The sequence below is a fragment of the Mastigoproctus giganteus genome, chromosome 4, assembly GCF_048544385.1.
Source record: "Mastigoproctus giganteus isolate SK-2022 chromosome 4, ASM4854438v1, whole genome shotgun sequence".
Classification (NCBI taxonomy): domain Eukaryota; kingdom Metazoa; phylum Arthropoda; class Arachnida; order Uropygi; family Thelyphonidae; genus Mastigoproctus; species Mastigoproctus giganteus.
The window spans coordinates 15,672,169-15,695,804 of NC_143578.1; the positions used below are offsets into that span (position 1 = coordinate 15,672,169).

The 23,636-nt window shown below is 37.9% G+C and overlaps 1 protein-coding gene across 1 annotated transcript in view; it reads left to right on the forward strand.

Moving 5' to 3' along the window:
- COX6B (Cytochrome c oxidase subunit 6B) overlaps positions 1 to 23,636 on the forward strand; it is a 32,392-nt gene that overhangs the window by 6,785 nt on the left and 1,971 nt on the right. Inside the window, exons 2-3 of the mRNA XM_090371381.1 lie at positions 11,028 to 11,105; positions 12,857 to 12,971. Of these exons, the coding sequence (XP_090227507.1) occupies positions 11,035 to 11,105; positions 12,857 to 12,971 (186 nt within the window). The 5' untranslated portion in view covers positions 11,028 to 11,034. The remainder of the gene's footprint in view (positions 1 to 11,027; positions 11,106 to 12,856; positions 12,972 to 23,636) is intronic.

Sequence of the window (23,636 nt, forward strand, 5' to 3'; positions counted from 1 at the left end):
CCATCTATCAATGCGAAGTTTTAGAGATCTTCAAGTACCGTGTTAATAGACCAGTAAAGGATAGCAAATGCTTATAAAGCGGTACTCACCTTGAATTAATCTGCGATGGCTTACTTAGGCAGCGTGGTTAATATTTAGGTTGAATTGTTAAGTTGATTAAAGTTAAAAGGGGGGGACGTAGGTAAGTGTTGACTGAGTTAAAATAGGTGCAAGGAAACAGAAGTGTACACATCCAATCCTTGGTTGTCATTGAAGTAAAAGAAGCAAAAGAATAATTGAAAACTAAATAAGTGAATACGGTGAAAGCAATAGTCATTACGGGGACTTTCGTTGGTTAAAACGTCTTCAGTTGGCAATGTGTGGAGAGTGAAAGCACGTGGTATTTAAAAAATTTAAATGGTATTTATTTATGTCAAAAAAAGGCATCACGAGGGTATAATTTATTTCTTAAATACCACGCGCGTTCACTCTCCACACATTGCCAACTGAAGATGTTTTAACCAACGAAAGTCCCCGTAACAACTATTGGCTTTTATTCTTTTACTTCAATGACAACCAAGGATTGGATGTGTACACTTCTGTTTCCTTGCGCCTATTTTAACTCAGTCAACACTTACCTACGTCCCCCCTTTTAACTTTATTCAACTTAACAATTCAACCTAAATATTAACCACGCTGCCTAAGTAAGCCATCGCAGATTAATTCAAGGTGAGTACCGCTTTATAAGCATTCGCTAATACCATCTATCATTAACTGCAGTAAGTGGTCAGAGTGAAAACTGGTTATCCAGTTTCAAAAAAAAAAAAAAAAAAAAGGGCGCCTCCGTAGCCAGGTGGGAAGGAGCAGCAGTGCGTAGCACACACTTCTTGATTAGACCGGGGTTCGAGCCCGTCACCACCAAAAAAGGAGGATGTGGAAAGGTCAGGGAATGACCACCGCATATCCCGGAGCAATATGGCCTTAGTTGCTAATGCTCCTAAAAAACCAAATAACTAATTTCAAAAAAAAGTGGGTAATCCCATAAAACTGGAGTAAGCTTGTTTAGACCTTTATGCCAGATGTAATCAAAAGCTTTGCAAATGCCAAGAGGTGAAACTCTGACGATTCCAAGTTTTCCTTCACGTTTGTTCAAAGATGGGTAACATAAGCTAAGATATCACTAGTGGACTGATGGAATCCATTATTAGCAATTACTATCAGATGGAAGGTTTCCAGATAGGTTAAAAGTTGGCTGTAGATGGATTTATCCATTATTTTGGGAAGAAAGTAGAGATAGGCAAGTGCAATGAGCCAATAATTGAAATGGAAGTATTTGTTGCCCTTTTGGTGATAAATCCCTTTTTGCAGAATGCAAATTCAGAATACTTTCTGTAATTGGCCATACCATTGCTGGAACAGGTTTACAGGTTGTTTGGAATTCTAGACTTTTAGAAGTAACAACAGTCAACTCATATACATACATTTCATTGCTCTAGGCAGAGTTGATGATTGTTCAATATTTTGGTCTCCACTGTACAGAACATGTATGGTTCATTACAGGTGCCGAGAAGGGCAATGAGATTGGTGAAGGGAATGAAAGCCTTCAATTCAAGACAGGCTTCAGTTCTGCAAATTACAGCATCTTGAGACTAGGTACCCGCAAGATGATCTGATTGCAGTTTTTAAGGCATTTAGTGGATTGAGAAAGCTCAGTTCTGATGCCATTCTTCCTCTTGCTCAGATTATGCACATGAGGGAGTATAAATTCATAGCATTAGTAGAGGCATATGATACAAGAAAGCAAGCTTATATAGCATCAGCCAAAAAAAAAAGAAAAAAAAAAAAAGAACCCTCCCATTTCACCCATCGATTCACTCGTAATGTTTGTCTAGTTCTGCCTTCAACTTATTTAAGTTGTCAACCTTCATCACTATGACAGATGAAAGTTTGTTCCTGCAATCAACCACCTGCTGTCTAAAGGCAAATTTCTGCACATCTATTCTACTGTCTTTGCTCATTTTGAATTTATGCCCCCTCTTGTGCATAGTCTGAGCAAGAGGAAGAATCCCATCAGCATTGAGCATGCTCAAACCATTCAAGGCTTTATACACCTCAATCAGATCATTGAGGAAGGATGGTTGCAGGATAGATGTGAGGAGGTTTGTCTTCAGCCACTGGGTGGTTAACTATTGGAACAAACTTCCATCCGGTGTTGTGGAAGTGGTAGTTGGAATAAATTGAAGGAAGAATTAGAAAAATTATTGGTGGACTGGACAAGGATGTGTGTTTTTTTTTTTTTTTTTGGCTGATGCTTTATAAGCTTGCTTCCTTGCATCATATGCCACTAATAATAATAATAAAGAAAAGAAGTCGCATTGAATTTTAAAAAATGGTTATGGAATTTTGAATGGTAAAAATAATAAATGAGAATAAGCAAATATGTACCTGAGTTGCACAGTTTTACATTTGCAAATTGTCTTTTGCAATTGTACTGGGATGTGAGTTGTGTTTATGGAGAGCTCCCAAAATTTGAGACCCTCCAACCAAGTGCCCCCTTCCATTGAGGAGGCACTTGGTATTTTATAGGGTGTATGTGCTGTTTTATTTCAGTTTTATTTTATTTTTTCATAATTTTGTCACTTATTTCATCATTTTATTCTATTCATTTAATCAATCAAACAATATTAGTGAATGGAACGAAGGGCTGCTCTTATGAAGAAAGGCTTAAGTTTTGTAAATTACAGTGTCTGGAGACTAGACACCTGCGAAGTGATATGATTGAAGTGTATAAAGCCTTGAATGGTTTGAGCATGCCCAGTGCTGATGGGATTTTTTCTCTTGTTCAGAATAATCGTCTGAGAGGGCATAAATTCAAATTGAGGAAAGACAGTTGTAGGATAGATATGCAGAAGTTTGCCTTTAGCCAGTGGGTGGTTGATTGCTGGAACAAACTTCCATCTGTCACAGAAGTTGATAATTTAAATAGATTCAATCAGACAAACATCTGGAGCGAGTGGATGGGTGAAATGTGAAGATTTTTTTTTTTTAGCTGATGCTATATAAGCTTGCTTTCTTGTATCATGTGCCTTTACTAATGCTAATTCATTTCAATCTTTGAGATTAAATGAAGTATATTGACATGTATGTTGATGTATATATTACTCTATATTAGTATGTACTGTATATACTAATAGCTACATTTTGTCAAAACTGTTTATTTTCACTTGTTCTGGAAGGGTGTGTGTGAAATTTATGAAATATTTTGGAGTGGGGGGGGACATGGTATAAAAGTTTGGAAACATCGGAATTTAGGAATTATGAAATGTGATGCCATTCATAATTTTTGATTTAAACCAGCCAAATTTATTGTGGCTGCTATGAATTAGAAAATGAGACGTGCTTGTTTGTTTGTGGATTTTTATCTTTTTTACTTTTGAAATGTTCACCTTTAAATTTTTATCTTTAAAACAATTTTTTGTTATTAATGTTTATTATTATACCTATATATTTTTTCCTAATTTAGCATTTTTTCTTGTCAGTTTTGATATTCCATCGGTGTTTTTGCGATAATTTTATGTTTCTACACTTGTAAGTTAAACAATTAGTTTGTTATTGTTTGCAGTTATTTTATCACAATGGGTGACAAAGAACACAAAAGAAAACTGCTATTATAAACAAGGTAGAAGAGTAGAACTCAATGGGAGCTAGTGATATTAATGGTTAAATTAACATTCAGTAGTTTCCATATAATGACATTTCTCTTTTAATAACAAATTTTGTAACCTATGATATTTAAATCAATGCATATGATTTTTATTTCTAGTTAAAAGCATTGAGTACTTCATCGTGTCATTAAATGTGAATGCTATTTTTACTTTTAGGGTGAGCTACTGCAATAAGATCTAGGAAAATTGGGTTGATGGGCTGAGAAATGGTGATTGAAATGTAACATTGACAAATGCAAGGTACTGCATACAGGCAGCAATAACCCACAGAATAACTTATAAACTGTGTGGTACTACACTCAGGGTAGTGGAGAATGAAAAAAACCGGCGGGGGGGGGGGGGAGGTAATTGTGCAGTTAGACATGCTGCCAGGACAGCTCATGGGGTTTTGTCAATGATATACAGAAATTTTACTAGCAAGCAGGGATAAGGAGGTGATTATCTCTTTGTATAAGGCCATGGTTAGGCACATCTCAAGTACTGTATACAGGTCTGGAGGCCTCACTTTAGGAAGGATATGGATCTGCTGGAATGTGTGCAAAGAAGGGCAACCATATTGGTGAGGGGGACAAAAGGGTGCTCTTACTTAGAAAGGCTTCAATTCTGCAAATTTGCAATTCTGCAAATTTCAGCGTTCCGAGACTAGGCAACTGTGGGAGATGTTTATAGCCTTGAATGGATTGAGTAAGCTGAATGTTAATGGCATTCTTCCACTTCCACTTTATGCCCTCATGCGTGTAGACGCATGAGTGCATAAATTGATGTTGAGAAAGGATGGTTGCAGGATAGATGTGCAGAAGTTTGCCTTTAGCCAGCAGGTGGTTGATTGTTGGAAAGGCTTCCATCTAGTGTTGTAGAATTGGATGGCTTAAATAAATTCAAGGAAGAACTAGACAATTTCTTGAAGGGTAAGAGATTGTGTGTGTGGGTTTGTTTTTTGGCTGATGTTTTATAAGCTTGCTTTTTTGCATCATGTACCATTACTACTACAATGGGGGTTGGATTCACAGACATAGATTAACAGTAGCCACAGGCAGAGGTGAAAGTGATTCTTGCACTGCTTCTATTGGAATGAGCAGCAATCTGGAAAGCAAAGTGCCGGGGATTTCAAGAACTGGTACACCCAGGGTCCTGAGCTGGATATCATCATTCTTCTCTTTCTTGGTGATTCCCTTCTACTTCTGACACACACACACTCTCTCTCTTGAGGTAATTGAGATTTTTTTTTGGTTGGTGCAGTATAAGCCTCAGTCTTCCTTACACCATATAGCTAATAATAATAATTAATAATAACTGCTGGGAGTCGTCATGGAACAAGTAAATACATGGGTTGTGTTAGGATAACTAGGAATAAGAATAGGTGGTGCATGTACACCAATCCTTACCAATTGCATACCAAAGGAGATAAATCAGAAATTGGAAATTATAGACCAATTAGCTTGTTTTCCCACATTTACAAGTTGTTCACAAGGGTCATTACTAACAGATTAGATGGCACCTCCGTAGCCAGGTGGGAAAGAGCAGCAGTGCGTAGCACACGCTTCTTGATTAGACCGGGGTTCGAGCCTGTCACCACCAAATACGGAGAATGCAGAAAGGTCAGAGAATGACCACCGCATATCCCGGAGCAATATGGCCTTAGTTGCTAATGCTCCTAAAAACCAAATAACAACAACAACTAACAGATTAGAAAGAATACTTGATGAGAATTCAACCGAAAGAGCAAGCTGGCTTTAGGACAAGATTCTCAACTATGGATCACCTTCACATAATATCACAGCTAATGGAGAAAGCAAATGAATATAAAACACCATTATGCCTGGCATTTGTGGATTATGAAAAGGCATTTGACTCCATACAGCATAAGGCAATGTTTCGGGCACTGGAAAGACAAGGCATAGATACCCCATATATTATGATTTTGAAAAAAATATATGAGAACGCTACCTCCTTTATTAGACTATACAAAGGCAGTAGCAAATTTAAAATTGAGAAAGGAGTTTGGCAAGGAGACACAATATCTCCAAAGTTGTTTACAGCTGCCCTTGAGGAAGCTTTTAGAAGATTAGACTGGTCGCAGAAAGGAGTCAATGTGAATGGAGAGTACCTAAACCATTTACGATTTGCAGATGACATTGTGGTCATAAGCCACGATCCCAAAGAATTAGAGGAATATCTTAATCAGTTATGCAGAATTAGTAAGGATTTTGGACTAAAGATGAATATGACTAAAACAAAAGTAATGATGAACAAGTATGCCACAGAAAGGGATATAATGATTGAAGGAGCAGTAATTGAAAAGGTGGCGCCTCCATAGCCAGGTGAGCAGGAGCAGCAGCAGTGTGTAGCACGCTTCTTGATTAGACCGGGGTTCGAGCCCGTGACCACCAAATACGGAGGATGCAGAAAGGTCAGGGAATGACCACTGCATATCCCCGGAGCAATATGGCCTTAGTTGCTAATGCTCCTAAAAAAAAAAACAATTGAAAAGGTGGAGTCATATACTTATCTGGGACAAGTCATTGGCTGTGATAATAAATGGCTGGAAGTCAAGAGAAGAATAAATTTTGGATAGCATTCAGGAAATATAGTCACATACTGAGGAGTAATATCCCAATTTGTCGGAAACGTAAAATAGTGAACCAATCTATACTCTCCACCATGACTTATGGAAGTGAAACTTGGGCACTCACCAAAAGAATGAAAGAGAAGCTGAGAATGACACAGCGAAGAATGGAACAAATTATATTGGGAATCAGACTGTTAGATAAGAAGAGAAACACATGGATTAGACAGCAAACTCAAGTAAAGGACATTCTTATCAAAACTAAAGAACTAAAATGGTCTTGGGCAGGTCACATAGCTCGAAGACATGATGACAGATGGACTATGAAAATAACAAAATGTTATCCAAGAGGAGCTAGAAGAAAACCTGGAAGACAACAACAGAAATGGACAGATAAAATTCATGAGTTTGTGGGTAGTAAATGGATGGCCATTGCACAAAACAGAAGGAACTGGAAAGTTGCTGGAGAAGCCTTCATTCTGCAGTGGATTGAAAATGGCTGTTGTTATTATTTGGTTTTTAGGAGCATTAGCAACTAAGGCCATATTGCTCCGGGAATATGCGGTGGTCATTCCCTGACCTTTCCACATCCTCCGTATTTGATGGTGACGGGCTCGAACACCGGTCTAATCAAGAAGCGTGTGCTATGCACTGCTGCTCCTTCCCACCTGGCTACGGTGCACCTGAAAATGGCTGATGATGACACTAAACTTCTAGGAGTTTAGTAAATAAATCTGATGAATTTGAAGTGCTGGTCAAGACATCAAAGGTGGAAATTGTTGGGATATCCAATACATTGTGTCACACAGATATAAGGAATGCAGAATTTGAATTTGGGGAGTATAATATGTACAGAAAGGATAGAAAGGGAGGAGGGATTATGCTGTTATGATGGTACTCTACTGCAATCGGATCTAGAAAAGTTGGGCGAAGTGACAACTGGTGTTTAACATTGACAAATTCATGTGGGTAGCAATAACCCCAGAGTATCGTACCAACCACGTGGTACTACATTTAGGCTAGTGGAGACTGAGTAAGATCTGGGGATAATTTTGCAGTCAGATATGAAAGTGTCAGAGCATGCAGACAGGCTGCCAGAGCAACTTATGGGGTTTTGTTGATAATATACAGGAACTTTGCTAGCATGGTTAAGGAGGTGATTATCACTTTGTATAAGGCACTGGTCAGGTCACACCTTGAGTACTGCATACAGGTCTGGAGGCCTTATTTTAGGATGTATAGCTGCTGGAATGAGCACAGAGAAGGGCAATGAGATTGGTGAGGGGAACAAAGTGGTACTCTTACCAAGAAAGACTTAAATTCTGCAAATTGCAGCATCTGGAGACTAGGCACTTGCATGTGATTGAATCTGATTGAGGTGTATAGGGCTTTAGCATTAGCATTAGTAGAGGCATTTGATGCAAGAAAGCAAGCTTATGCAGCATCAGCCAAAAAAAAAAAAAAAAAACCACTTCCACTTCACCCTCTGTTCGTTCAAAATACCTGTCCAGCTGAGCCTTAAACTTATTTAGGCTATCAACCTCCACTACAAGGGATGGAAGTCTGTTCCACCAACCAACCACCCTCTGGCTAAAGGCAAATTTCCGCACGTCTATCCTACATCTGTCTTTCCTCAATTTGAATTTATGCCCTCTCAGGTGATTATTCTGAGCTAGAGGAAGATTCCCATCAGCATTGAGCATGCTCAAACCATTCAAGGCTTTATACACCTCTATCAGATCACCTCGCTGGTGCCTAGTCTCCAGACACTGTAATTTGCAAAACTTAAGCCTTTCTTTGTAAGAGCACCCCTTTGTTCCATTCACTAATCTTGTTGCCCTTCTTTGTACTCGTTCCAGCAGCTCTACATCCTTCTTGAAATTAGGCCTCCAGACCTGTATACAGTACTCTAGGTGTGGCCTGACCATTGCCTTATACAAGGGAATAATCACCTCCTTATCCCTGCTGGAAAAATTCCTGTATATCATTGACAATACTCAATGAGCTACGCTTGCAGCCCATCTGCACTGCTCAGAGAACTTCATATCTGCCTGCACAACCACCCCCAAGTCCCTTTCATTCTCTACCACTGTCAGTGTAGTACCACAGAGTTGATACGTTGCTCTGGGGTTGCTGTTTCCCATGTGTAGTACTTTATATTTGTCAATGTTAAACTTCATTTGCCACCTCTCAGCCCATCTGCTCAACCTTTCCAGATCCTGTTGCAGCAGCATAGTGTCAGTAGTGTCCTTGACAACCCTGCCAACCTTTGTATCGTCTGCAAACTTGGACATTAAGCTTGATATACCATCGTCAATATCATTTATAAATACAGAAAACAATAATGGACCCAACACTGAGCCCTGGGGGACTCCACTAATAACATTAGTCCACGATGAGCAGTGTCCATTGATTACCACTCTCTGTCTTCTCCCCCTCAACCACCCCTTTATCCATAGCAGCAATTTGCCTCCAATGTCACACTGCTCCAATTTGTGTAGCAGTCTTCCATGTGCAACAGTATCAAAAGCCTTTCTAAGATCCAAGTATATAATATCAAAGCTATTCCCTGCATCCAGTTCTTTTGTGACTGCATCATAGTATCCAATCAAATTGGTCAGGCAAGACTTCCCCTTATCAAAACCATGCTGTGTCCGAGCTATAACTGAAGTCTTGTCTAAATGATCCTGCAGTTCTTCTTTAACCAGTGCCTCCATTAATTTTCCTGGAACAGAAGTTAAGCTCACAGGTCTATAATTACTTGTGTCAGCCTTTGATCCTCCTTTGTGAATTGTAGTCACATTTGCACATTTCCAGTCTGTGGGTACCTCCCCTGAGTCCAAGGAAGCTCTCATAATTATGGCTAAGGGTTTGCTTACTTCCTTTGCTGCCTCCTTTAATATAACTGGATAGATCCCATCCACCCTGGGTGCCTTTCTTGTGTTTATCTTCAACAGTTTCTCCTCCACTTTACTCCAGTTATTTCAAGATTCTGTAGCTTACTGCTAGAGTTGAATACACCTCTGGCATTCCCCTCGCTGAATAACTCCTCATGTGTGAATGTCGATGCAAAATATTCATTTAGTTTGTTAGCTACCTGAGCAGGATCATCAACAGTTGACCCATCAATATCAAGTGGACCAATCTGATTCATCCCCTTCCTTCTAGAGTTTACATAAGTAAAGAACTCTTTGCTGTTTTTCTTTGCATCCCTTGCCAAGGATTTCTCGTAATCTGCCTTCGCCTGCCTAACCTCCTTTGTAACTTGGTTGCATATCAACTTGTATCTATCATAGGCTTCTGTGTCATGTGTTAATTTGTAAGTATCCCATGCATTTTTCTTCTCTGCCATATGCCTCATTAGTTCATCTGACATCCATTTTGGCCTAAACCTTGAACAATATTTCTTAGTTGGTATGTAAAGCCTAGTAGCTTCCAAGATAAGTTCTTTGAATGCTTCCCATTTTGAATTTGCTGTTGGTAACATCATCAGTTGGTCCCACTGTATAGAATTTAAATACTGTCTCAGTCCATCGTAGTCGCCTTTACGGAAGCAATATCCCTTCCCTTGACCTCTAATGGTAGTTACCTCTTTGAGTAAATCCCACTTCAGCACACTGTGATCACTGCCACCTAGTGGTTCATTTATCTACAGACTCTTAATGCATGAAGAATCACTGCTGATAATCAAATCAAGAGTATTACTCCCTCTAGTTGCCTCCCGAACATGCTGATGTAGAAAACAATCATCCAATAAATCCACAAAAGCCCTGCTAGTGTGTGAGTGACCAGCCCCCAAATTCCAGTCAATATCTGAGAAATTAAAATCTCCCATTATAAGACTCTCTGATTTACTGGCCCACTCTATTTCCCTCTGCTTTGAATGGTTTGATCAAGCTCTGTGCTGATGGAATTCTTCCTCTTGCTCAGATTACACACTTCAGGGGGCATAAAATCAAATTGAGGAAAGATAGTTACAGAATAGATGTACAGAAATTTGCCATTAGCCAGCGAGTGGTTGGTTGCTGGAACAAACTTCCATCTGTCAATGTGGAAGTTGATAATTTCAATAGATTCAAGGAAGAACTGGACAAACATTTGGAGCGAATGGATAGGTGAAATGGTATTGTTTTTTTTTTTTTTTTTGTTTTGGATGATGTTGTGTAAGCTTGCTTTCTTGCATCATTGTCGCTACTAATGCAGTAATTTCAGGTGAAAAAAATTTTTGGACTTGTATGAGTACAGCAGTGTATCTTCCTTTGTAATGTGAGTTTCAGTAGAAATTGGTTGTCCACCAAATATATCAGTTTTTAATAACATATCCTGTTAGTTAAGCAGACACTGCCTCCACTTTCATTGTATTCACTATTCTTGTTCCAGAAATTATAAATGTTGCCCCTTCAGGGTCATCATGCATCTCTTTTAAGCAGATGTTTGCACAAAGTTTCCCCTAGTATGTTTGTTCATCACTTGAATTATGACATACTACACTAATGCAGTACTTTGATTACACATGGTATACAGAAAGAGTTGAGCATGTGTTAGATGTGTCTGGGTAGCTCTGTACCCGCCCATAAATTTGTGACATCATGCCTACTAGGGACTCTATAGAAAGTTAGGTTAATTTTGAAATCTTCTACATCTTTGGCAAAATTTTTTGATTGGCAATATTTGTTAAAATTTGTTTAGATGTAGATCAGATGTGTATATTCCATTTGTATGTATGTCACTTTTTTTCTTTTACTATTATATTTTAGATTCATCATGCCAGAAGAAGTTAAGCAATTGAGCACTGCTCCATTTGATGCCCGTTTTCCAAATACAAATCAAACAAGGTATGTAGTGTGTTCTGAGAAGTAATATTCATAATAACTACACTCAGCACCAACCAACTATGCAATTAAATAATATTTAATTTAAAATATAAAATATGTACATATAAAATAAATAAAAACTGGTCTATTTACAATAATATAATAAAAGCACTAAAAATTATTAAAAGCTGTAACTAAAATCCTTCAAATACTAAAATACTGGTGACCGTAGCTTTCGGAAGCGACCGCCTCCTTTCTCAACAGTGTATTACTATTGTACAGCACATCCTTAAGTAGCAGGCCCACAGCACTCACACACGTGGTTCCACAGGAACGTGAACGGTATTCCCCACCTGCGTACTAGGACCGGAAATGGCTCTGGAGCGTGTTATACAGAACCGATCGGTTCTGTATAACACGCTTAAAATGAGGCCTCCAGACCTGTATACAGTACTCAAGGTGTGGCCTGACAATTGCCTTATAAAAGCAAGAATCAAATCTTGCAAAAATTATGCAAGAATAAAAGCTTCGAAGCCACCGAAGAAGCCTCTCGTGTCGAAAAGGAATGAGTTCTAAAACGTGGAGAATGAAAAAAATGCAGACTTTAATAAAATCTGCTTCTAAAGATTTTGATCAACATCAACTTTCTAAGTAGCATAAGTAAGTTTCGATCAAACCGTTTAAAAATATAAATGGTTTTGATTCTAGAAAGTAACAATAAAACAATCACTTCAACAAACAAACAACTTTTTTCAGTAGTTTTTGGTTATGACGTCATAACTAGTCTACAAATGGAACTCAAGATTATGCAACATAAACTAGTTGTTCATGATATTTCTCGTATTCATAAACTACGGAATCGAAAGTACCTTCCTGAGATCTACGGATGGTAATAGCACAAGCTGATATTAGTGGAAAATGATTTCGTTTAGCTGAGATTGTGTTGTTATTCAACGAAACACTCATACTTCTTGTGATCGGTACGGCTTCTAAATTGATTTCTCTGGCCATAGCAAACTGACGAGCCTACTGGCATTGTGGATCTCTTTAATTCCCATGGCTGTCAGTTATTGTCGGTAGTCATTTACATTTCACCTAACCAAAAGATCAAAAAAATCATTGAATTCATCCATTTCATTTTATTTCTTTACATGATTGAAGGAGCTGCACTGCTACGACAATTTTCTCACAAAAAATGCGACCCAATACCAATGATACTTAGTGGAGATTTCACGTTAATTTTGCAGATACGCAATCTAAACTTTTGATATCTTAGAAAATAAATTTGGACTAATGTTAAATACTTCTAGATCTGAAGTGACTACTAATTGGGGAACTATAATTGATGCTGTGTTTCAAAGACATTTACACTCTTTACAATCTCAAGTGTACGTATCATATTTTAGCTATCACAAAACCATTGTAAGTAAATTACCTATTGAACCTGTATTGCAACCTCAAATTCATGAAACTGTTGAAAAAAAAAAAATGCTTTACACGTGTTAAACGTGTTCAGATTTTTTTCATACCAAGCCAAGCCAAGAATGTTTTCACATAAAATAAAACATCTTTCATGCATACAGGATACACATGCTGTCTTTGTTTTTTTTCCATATATATTTTGTTATTGGTGCATGGAACAAAATTAATTTATGATTATACAACTGGAATTTTCTTTTAATATGAATGTGTTTCTTTTTTTTAGTATGAAATAAGCTGAAATCAGTGTATAGTGGAAATTTTATTTTTTTTTGTGCTTAACATTCTCTTAGGAATTGCTGGCAAAACTATGTGGATTTTCATCGTTGTCATAAAATAAAAGGAGATGATTACCAACCATGTGATTACTTTAAGAAAATATACACTATTATGTGCCCAAATGGATGGGTAAGTAATTTTATCATGCAGTTGGTCTCCTTAAATTTATTGAGAATTATGTTTATAAATTGCTATTTTCTACTAAAGTGGTATATGCTTGTTCTCTGAACAAGCATATACCACTTTAGTTTTTGTTCTACTTTAGAATTTAATCATATTCTTATATTTTCAATCACTTGTTTATGTAATAATTTGCTGAGGAATTTCAAAGTACTTGTTCAGTTCCCTAGATTATATATATAAAGTGTTGACATAATTAACTATTAAGAGAACAACTTTGATTTGTTTGAGGATACTGCCCTGTTTATTTTGGATGACCATCTGATTTCACCATTTTGCACTCATCATTACTGACTGATGATGTTTACCAGAATTTATATGGGATATGACTTTTAACAGAAACCTCGAGGATACCGCTCTGTTAGTATTGTTTTCACATCTTATTTTGTATGACCATCTGATGTTTCCATTTTGCACTCTTATTGTTTCTGACTGGTGATATTTATATAGTATGTACAATGAAATAAAAAAAAAAAAAAAGAGCACACCCACATGAAGGACATTATTCTTACTTAGATGCATGTATGACACACATGAAAACTGATACAAAATCTTGGTATGTAATAAGTTTGATGTTGGCAAATAGTGGCAAATGATGTAAGAAAGCAAGCTTATACAGCATCAGTCAAAAAAAAAAAAAACATGACACCTCCCATTTTACCTATTTGTTCCCTCCAATAGTTTGTCTAGTTCTTCCTTGAATTTCTTTAAACTATCAATTTCCACAACAGATGGAAATTTGTTCCAACAATCAACCACCTGTTGGCTGAAGGCAAACTTTTGCACATCTGTTCTGCAACCATCCTTCTTCAATTTGAATTTGTACCCCCTTGTGTGTGGTCTGAGCAAAAGGAAGAATCCCATCAACATTGAGTGTTCTCAATCCATTCAAAGCCTTAAACACCTCGATCAGATCATCTCACAGGTGCCTCGTCTCCAGACACTACAATTTGCAGAACTGAAACCTTTCTTGGTAAGAGCAACCCCTTGTTCCTCTTACCAAATGGGGTGCTCTTACTAAGAAAGGCTTGTTCTGCAAATTGCAGCATCTGCAGACTAGGCACTGGCATCTTTAGCATACAAAACAACAGTAAGTATATGTCTGCTGGTTGTAACTAGGCACCTGCATCATTATTCATCTTTAGCTACAAAACAACAGCATACATATTAAATTGTGTTTGACAAACAGTTTAATAGTCTTTAAAATTCGATGTGGGAAGTGATAAAAGCAGTGTATCAAATAGACAGACATTAAAAAAGCCAAAAGAAGTGTTACTGAAAGAAACTGTATTTAAGTGGTATTCACAGCAACAACATAAGTGGTATTCACAGCATAAGTGCCATTGGGTGCGATGGATACATTTATCAGCACCACCTGATAAATGTATAAAAAGACAAATACATTTATCCATCTATCGATGGCCAACAGAGTCTGTTGGCCAATACCAAATTCTTCAACAATTTTTTTTTTCCAGGAACACCATTTTCAAGTTGTTCTATCACTTTGAGCTTGTTAATAAGAGTTAATCACATTCTTAGTCACATTCTTTAGCTTATTTTTAAATTTAGCTAGTGATTTTGTAAATTACAACTTATTATTGGTACCGCTATTGTTTTGGTGCAAATATCGTAACACGTAACTAGTAGTGCAATGGAATAGTAGGGTTCACTTGTGATAGATAATTAGCTTGAAGGTTCTAATCACTTGTTAGGTATATATTTTTTTGTTTTTAGCTAAGAAATTTTATTTTTTAGTAAAATTTAACTAATTTAAAATTGCAATCAAAACAGTATAGCATAACATACAGTAAACCCTCGTTAATCTGGATTAATCGGGGGAGAGGTCATCTGGATTATGTAATAATCCGGAGTAGTGAAGCAAAAGATAGCCTTAAAAGAACAAAAACTTAGAACACAAATAAATGGAAATTTTAATAAATAAAATATAGGTAGTACTGATGAAAATAAATAAAAAAATATCACTGTAAAGTCTTTATTTAAAAACTATAAAAAGACAATACATTTATCCATCGATAGGTGGATATATGTTTTGTCTTTTTATACACTATCAGGTGGCGCTAGCGTTACACCCAACGGCACTTGGTCGTTGCTGTGAATACCACTTACAGCTTTTTCCAGCAACACTTCTTTTGACTTTTTAAATTTTTAATGTCTGTCTATTTGACAATTTTAAAGCAAATGTCTTTATAGATTCGTTTTGTTTTTTTAATATCTGACAGGTTGGCCAATACCAAATTCTTCAGCCATTTTTTTTTTCCAGGAACACGATTTTCGAGTTGTTCTATCACTTTGAGCTTGTTAATAATAGTTAAAGTAACATGTTTTCTTTTTATTCCACTTTTCAATTCTTTAGAACCCATAATTATATAAAATATGTTAACTTATGTTCATAATACGTATAAAGAAGTCCACAAATGAAGCGTATAAGTAATAACATCCATCCGACTTAGAGTCAACAATACCGAACAACATGCAAAACAATGTAATGTATGTTCCATCTCTCTCTGCACACAGTCAGAGCGACTTATCTGCCTTCCTAAATCCCATGTGTCTTTCAAAGTACTCAACTGTGAACAGAATTTTTCATATTTCGATCCAGATTAGCGAGGGTTTACTGTATCTTGAATTTCACAGCATAAGGTATAATGTAAAACTTGATAGCATAAGATCAAGTTTCATTGATCATTGCGAGATTTCTAAATGCAATGATACTTGCATTTAGAAATCTGTTAGCTTAGTGTTGTATTGTCAGTTAATCAATTAAATCAGTTAGTTTTGTTAATTTTCATTGTTGATCAATTAAATTGCATTTAAATGGAAATAGTAGTAGTAGTAGTAGTAGTAGTAGTAGTGGCATGTGATGCAAGAAAGCAAATGTATGAGCTTATGCAGCATCAGCCAAAAAAAAAAAAAAAAAATCACACCATTCCCTCCAAATGCCTGTCCAGTTCCTCCTTAAATTTATTCAACCTATCGACTTCCACAACGACAGATGGAAGTTTGTTCCAGCAATTAACCACCCGCTGGCTAAAGGCAAATTTCCGCACATCTATTCTACATCTGTCTTTTCTTAATTTGAATTTATGCTCCCTTAGGTTCGTAATCTGAACAAGTGGAAGGATCCCATCAGAATTCAGCGTGCTCAATCCATTCAAGGCCTTATATACCTCAATCAGATCACCGCGCAGGTGCCTAGTCTCCAGCCACTGCAATTTGCAGAACTTAAGCCTCTCTTGGTAAGAGGATCCCTTCATTCCCCTCACCAATCTTGTTGCCCTTCTCTGTACCCGCTCAAGTAAATCTGCATCCTTCCTAAAATGAGGTCTCCAGACCTGTACGCAGTACTCAAGGCGTGGCCTGACCATTGCCTTATACAGAGGGATAATCACCTCCTTTTCCCTGCTAGCAAAATTCCTATATATCATTGACAAAACCCCATGACCTGCCCTGGCAGCCTGTCTGCATTGCTCAGAGAACTTCATATCTGACTGCACAATTACTCCCAGGTCTTTTTCATTTTCTACCACCTTAAGTGTAGTACCACACAGTTGGTACGTTTCTCTGGGGTTATTTCTACCCATATGCAGTACTTTGCATTTGTCAAGGTTAAATTTCAGTTGCCACTTCTTAGCCCATCTGCCCAAATTATCTAGATCCTGTTGCAGTAGCAGACTGCCATTACTGTCATTAACAACCCTGCCAACCTTTGTATCATCTGCAAACTTCGACATTAAGCCTGATATACCTTCATCAATATCATTGATAAATATACAAAACAACAGTGGACCTAACACCGAACCCTGTGGGACTCCACTAATAACATTAGTCCAAGAAGAGCAGCACCCATTGATTACCACCCTCTGTCTTCTCGCACTTAACCATCCTTTTATCCATTGTAGCAACTTACCCTTAATACCATTCTGCTCCAATTTGTACAATAGTCTTCCATGCGCAACAGTGTCAAAAGCTTTCCTGAAATCCAAATATATGATATCAAAATTGTTTTTTGCATCCAGTTCCTTTGTAACCACATCATAATATCCTATCAAATTTGTCAGACAAGACTTTCCCTTAACAAACCCATGCTGTGTCTGAATTATTGCTGCAGTCTTGTCTAGATGATCCTGCAATGCATCTTTAACCAGTGACTCCATTATTTTACCCGGAACAGAAGTTAAACTAACTGGTCTGTAATTACCCATGTCACCCTTCGATCCCCCTTTGTGAATTGGGGATACATTTGCACATCTCCAGTCCGTGGGGACCTCCCCTGAGTCCAAGGATGCTCTCATAATTATGGCTAAGGGTTTGCTTAGTTGCTTTGCCGCCTCCTTTAATATAACTGGATAGATCCCATCCACCCCAGGTGCTTTTCTTACGTTTAACTTCAACAATTTCTCTTCCACTTTGCTCTCAGTTATTACAAGATCATTAAGCACCCTGCTACAATTTGATAACCTTCTGCCATTTTCAAACCTTAATAATTCCTCACGTGTGAATGTAGATGCAAAATACTCATTCAGTTTGTTTGCTATCTGGGCAGGATCATCAACAGTCGAATCATCGATGTCAAGTGGACCAATCAGATTCATCCCCTTCCTTTTAGAGTTTATATAAGTAAAGAAATCCTTGCTGTTTTTCTTAGCATCTTTTGCCAAGGATTTCTCGTAATCTGCCTTCGCCTGCCGAACCTCCTTTGTGACCTGATTACAGATTAACTTATATCTGCCATAGGTTCTGAGTCGCTTGATAATTTATATGCATCCCATGCATTTTTCTTCTCTGTTACGAGTCTCATTAGTTCATTTGACAACCATTTAGGCCTAAACCTTGAACAATATTTCTTAATAGGTATGAAACTTTTAGTAGCTTCCACGATTAATTCCTTGAATGCTTCCCACTTAGAATTTACTGTTGGTAACATCGTCAGTTGATCCCACTGTACAGAATTTAAAAACTGTAGGAGACCACTGTACTCGCCTTTACGGAAGCAAAAACCCTTTCCTTTACCCCTGATGGTAATTAAATCTTTAAGTAAATTCCACGTCAGTACACTGTGATCACTGCCACCTAGTGGTTCTTTTATCTGCAAATTCCTAATACATGAATGGTCACTGCTGATAACCAGATCAAGAGTATTACTTTCTCTGGTTGCCTCTCGAACATGCTGCTGCAGAAAACAATCATCCAATAAATCCACAAAAGTCTGACTAGTGTGTGAGTGCCCAACCCACAAGTTCCAGTCTGGGAAGTTAAAATCCCCCATTATAAGACATTCCGATTTACTAGCCCACTCTATTTCTCTGTACAATTGTTCATTGTACTCATTCGAGTTATTAGGCCTATAACACACTCCTACTCTAATTTTTGCTTTCGCAGTGCTTATGTCACACCAAACTGACTCAACAGTGCACTGTTCATCTATATCAACTGGATGCACTTCTTTTGATTTTATGTTTTTCTTTATTAACAGCATAACACCTCCTCCCTTCCTATCCTGTCTATCCTTTCTGTACACATTGTACTCCCCAAATTCCAGTTCGGCATTCCTTATATCTGGGTGACACCACGTCTCTGATATCCCAACAATATCCGCCTTTGATGTCTTGACCAACACTTCAAATTCATCAAATTTACTTACTATACTTCTAGCATTGGTATACATGCACCTATTCCTATTCCCAGCCACTCTAACACATCCCATATACCCACCTGTTTCACGATGACTGACATCCGTCCCTGAGACCCCCAACACCCCTCGCTCCAGGTCGCTACTTATTCTAATAGAAGTTGTGCAAGAATCACCTTCACCTCTGCCTACGGCTACTGTTAAACTATTAGTCCTTGTATCCCCCCCAAGCTATCAGTTTTCCGACCCACCTAACACTGCCTCGATAGCATCAGCAAATATTCTTGCACCCTTTCTATTTAAGTGTATCCCGTCCCTGTAGAAGCAATCTCTCCTGTTAACAAGTACAGTCCAGGCTGAAAAAAATTCTACCCCTTGAGCCTTGCACAATCTTTCCAGGGCCGAATTGATCGACAAGGCTCTCATCATATACTCCCTCCTATCGTGTCTGGGCAGAATTGCAGACACTTTCAAATTCAACCCTACTTCACGGCTTTTTTTCAACAGTGACCTGTACTTGTTAAGTAATTCTGCCGGTCTCCTACTCCTAATATCATTAGTGCCAACGTGTACAACTATATCACCTTTTGTGCCCTTAAAAGATGATATCTGCTCTACAACGTCATCAACCTTTGCCCCTGGCAGACATACCCTGGTCCTGTTCCACCTATCCTTTTTACACAATATATTTCCCGTTTCCCTGACAATAGAGTCACCAACAACTACTAGTTCCTTTGGGACCAGCGCAATCTGCCTTGGGGGTTGCCGCTGTGTTGCGTGATGACCAAGTGCAAGCTCTGGCGTTGATGTGGGCAGCTGAGAGCCTGATGGGCCCCTCAATTTAGATCTTTCGAGGGCATCCACCCTGTCCTTCAAACTCTCATATAGGCCCATAACAACGCTGAGTTGTCGCCTGATTTCCTTACACTCCTTACATCGCGCACACACAAAGACATCCCCCATGGCAATATCATGTTCCGTTCCGGATAGTTCGCAAACATTTCACAAGTTGCACATTTTTTTTTTAGGCTGTGATGCGTTGGAGAATCGCCCCCCCTCAGTTCTCCCCCGAGTCACAGCACTCCTGCCACTTTGTGCCCTTTGCTTTGCTGCTCTAATTTGGGGCATGATATTTTAAATTAATAAGATCAATAAATTAAATTAAATTAAATGTCAATACTACGCTATCTAATAGAAACAGTGAAGCGTATTACTGTTTCTATAATTATACGTTAGAGCTACCTAACTACCTCAATTAAAAAATTTGAATTCCCTATCACTATATACAAAAACAATGCCTGCAATATTCGAATGAAATAACGGTTTTATAAAGTATTACGTATATCTACAAAAACTGTTTATACAAATTAAAATAAAAATAACCAGCGTAATTAGAACTATAAGACTACTTATTAAGTACAATATAAAATAACAATTATGTAAATAAAAAGCAAAAACTTATCGTTTTTTTTCGGAGCCTGTAACTTGCAGCTGTATTTTCTAAAGAGAGTCAGCGCCTCCCATCAGCAAAGCAATGGGCACAAAGTGGCAGGAGTGTTGTGGATCAGGGAAAACCAAAGGGGACGATTCTTCTACAGATCACGGCCTAGCAAAATGTGCAACTTGTGCAATATTTGCCAAACTTTCTGGAACAGGATATGATACAGTCTTTGTGTGCATTCAATGCAGAGAGTGGAGTGTGAAGAAATTAGGCAACAGTTCTGCGTTCTGATGAGCATTTATGAAAGTTTGAAGAGTAGGATTAAAATGGGGGGCACATCAAGCTCTCAGCTACCCAACTAAGTGCAAGAGCACACACTTTTGCATCAGACTACACTGCAGCAATCTCCAAGGCGATGGTTATTATTGGTGATTCTATTGTCAGGGAAACTAGAAATATATTGTGCAAAAAGGATAGGTGGAAAAAGACCAGGATATGTCTGCCAGGTGCAAAAGTATAGTATGTTGTAGAGCATATATCATCTTTTAAGGGCACAAAAGGTGATATTGTTTACACGTTGGCACTAATGATATTAAGAGTAAGAGATCAGAGGACTTAACATGTATAGGGCAATGTTGAGGAAAATTCACGAGTTAGGATTAATTGAAGTGTTTGCAATGCCCAGACAGGATAGGAGGGAGTGCATGTTGTGAGAGCCTTGACAATCAATTCAGCCCTGGAGAGAATGTCAGGGTTCATGGGGTAGAATTTTTCTCAGTGTGGTCTGTGCTTGTTAACAGGAGAGACTGCTTCTACAGGGATGGAATTCACTTAAATAGAAGGGGTGCAAGAATATTTTCTGATGCTATTGGGGCAGTGTTAGGTGGGTTGTAAAACTGCTAGCCAGAGCCACAGGTAGAGGTGAAGGTGATTCTTGCACTGCTTCTATTGGAAATGTAGCAACCTAGAAAGCAAAGTATCAGGGATTTCAGGCCTTGCTGTGGATCATCATGGAACAAGTGAACATGGACTGTGTAAGGGTAACTGAGAGTAAGAACAGGTGCATGTATACTTGCATGTGCACTAATGCTAGGAGCAATGTAAATAAACTTGATGAATTTGAAGTACTGATTAAATCATCAAATTTAGTCAAGATTAAGTCAGGCATTGTAGGGATAGCAGAGACATGGTGTCTAAGTGATGCTGAATTTGAATATGGAAGTACATGGTATATAGGAAGGATAGACAGGACAGGAGGTGTGGAGGGTTATGCTCTTAGTTAAGAAGCATATTAAATCTATAGCAGTGCATCCAATTGACATGGATGACTAGTGCAATGTTGAGGCAGTTTGGTGTGATATATGTTTGGTGTAAGCACTGGGAAAACAAAATTGAGAGTAGGAGTGTGTTATATGCCTAATGACTATGATGAATGTACCAAACACCCACACAGAGAAATGGAGTGGGCCAGTAAATCAGAATGTCTCATAATGGGGGATTTTAACTTTCCAGATGTTGACTGGAATTTGTGGCTTGATCACTCATACAATAGCAAGACTTTTGTAGATTTATTGGATGACTGTTTTCAATGGCAGCATGTTAGAGAGACAAGAGGAAGCAGTACTCTTGATCTGGTTATCAGCAGTGATTCTACATGCATTAAGAATCTGCGGGAAAAGATCCACTGCGTGGCAGAGATCACGGCGTAACGTGGAATTAAAGTAAAGACATAACTACTGTCAAGGGTAAAGGGAAATGCTTTTGCTTTCATAAGGGTGACTACATGGCCTCAGCCAGTTTAAATTCTATGCATTGAGACCGACTGATAACGTTACCAACAGCAAATTCTAAATGAGAGGCTTAGACCTAAATGGATATCAGATGAACTACTGAGGTATGTGGCACCTCCATAGCCAGATGGGCAGGAGCAGCAGTGCATGGCACACGCTTCTTGATTAGACCGGGATTCGAGCCCGTGACCACCAAGTACGGAGGATGCGGAAAGGTCAGGGAATGACCACCGCATGTGCCCTGGAGCAATATGGCCTTAGTTGCTAATGCTCCTAAAAACCAAAAAACAACTGAGGTACATGACAGAGAAAAAAAGTGCATGGGATGCATATAAATTATCAGGTTATTCAGAAGCCGATGGTAGATATAAATTAGTTTGTAATCAAGTCACAAAGGAGGTTAGGCACACAAAGGCAGATTACTAAAGAAAAAAAAATCTCACTGTTTACAAATTTTAATTTCTCTTTGGCAAGAATGTTGTTCTTCCTCATCCAAAGGTACAACTAAAGTTTTTTCCATCTGTCTCCTTTTCAGCAAGACTACTTTTGCAGTAGTTCACTCACTGTTATATCCTCTCTGGCCATGGCTCAATTAATACTAAGTTATTTTATTTCAACCTTTTCACAACACAGTTTTGTTTTTGTGGCTCTCCTGAGGATGTTCCCCATACATTATTCTATCGTCCAGCTTACAAATCCTCTAGACAAAGATTATTTACAATCACAGGTCCTGTCTTACCCGGTGAAGAAGATATATTTGTGTCTTCTAAACTTTCAAGCACTACAAGACTTTGCTCTTGAGGTCTCTCGTTGTGGAAGACACTACTTCTACCAACCAATAACCTACAATTTTCTTACAATCTAAGTGGAATTGTAACTTTTACTGAATATTTAAGTATAGCGGTGTTTTGAATGATTATTGTGACTTGTAAAATACACTTCTGAACTATTGTCAGCTAAACGTTTAGAATTGTCTGTTAATTCCATTATTGTAGCTCACTGATTTGATACTTTCTAATCACTTCGCGTGACTGTTTTGACTTGGACATTATCTCAATTCTCTGTATACAACTTGTGTAAACCTGATGACTTTAGTCGTTTAATGTACTGTATTGGTTTGGTTAATGTTGCTAAATTTGCTTAGTTGTGCCTGCAAGTTGCTTTTCTATTTTATAATATTGTTTGATTTCTCTATTCTTCCTTTTCTTTCCTTCTTTTTTTATTTATCTTATTTTTTTTATTATATTTTTCAATTTTTTTTAATTAATTTTTTTATTTTATTTTATTATTTAATTTTTTTTGCTGGTAGTTGAGATTGCTGTCTTAACTGTGGGATGGCTGGCACCCACTGGTATTGCACTAACTCCAGTGGGTGCAGGTTATTGTCCATGTCAGGAGGGTTAGTTGGCAAGATTATTAAGATGTGCTTCTTCATTACATACTTAGTTGTGATCCCTTTCCTCACGGTGTAGACAGGCATTGGGCAGACTTTCAAAGTGATTGCCTTCCTGGTGACTAAGTGGCCAGAAACAACTAAAAATGGTTCATACAACATTTTACGTCTGATTCATTTTAACCGTGAGTTAAATTCGCTTTATTTTTAATTAATGTTTGTTACCACCTGTGTTTGAGAGGCCTATTCAATGTGCTGTAATTTTCAGAATGTTGAGAAATAACATTCCAAAATCCCGTAAATAATGGTCGAAAAGTAAAAGTCTAGAATTTATAGCTAA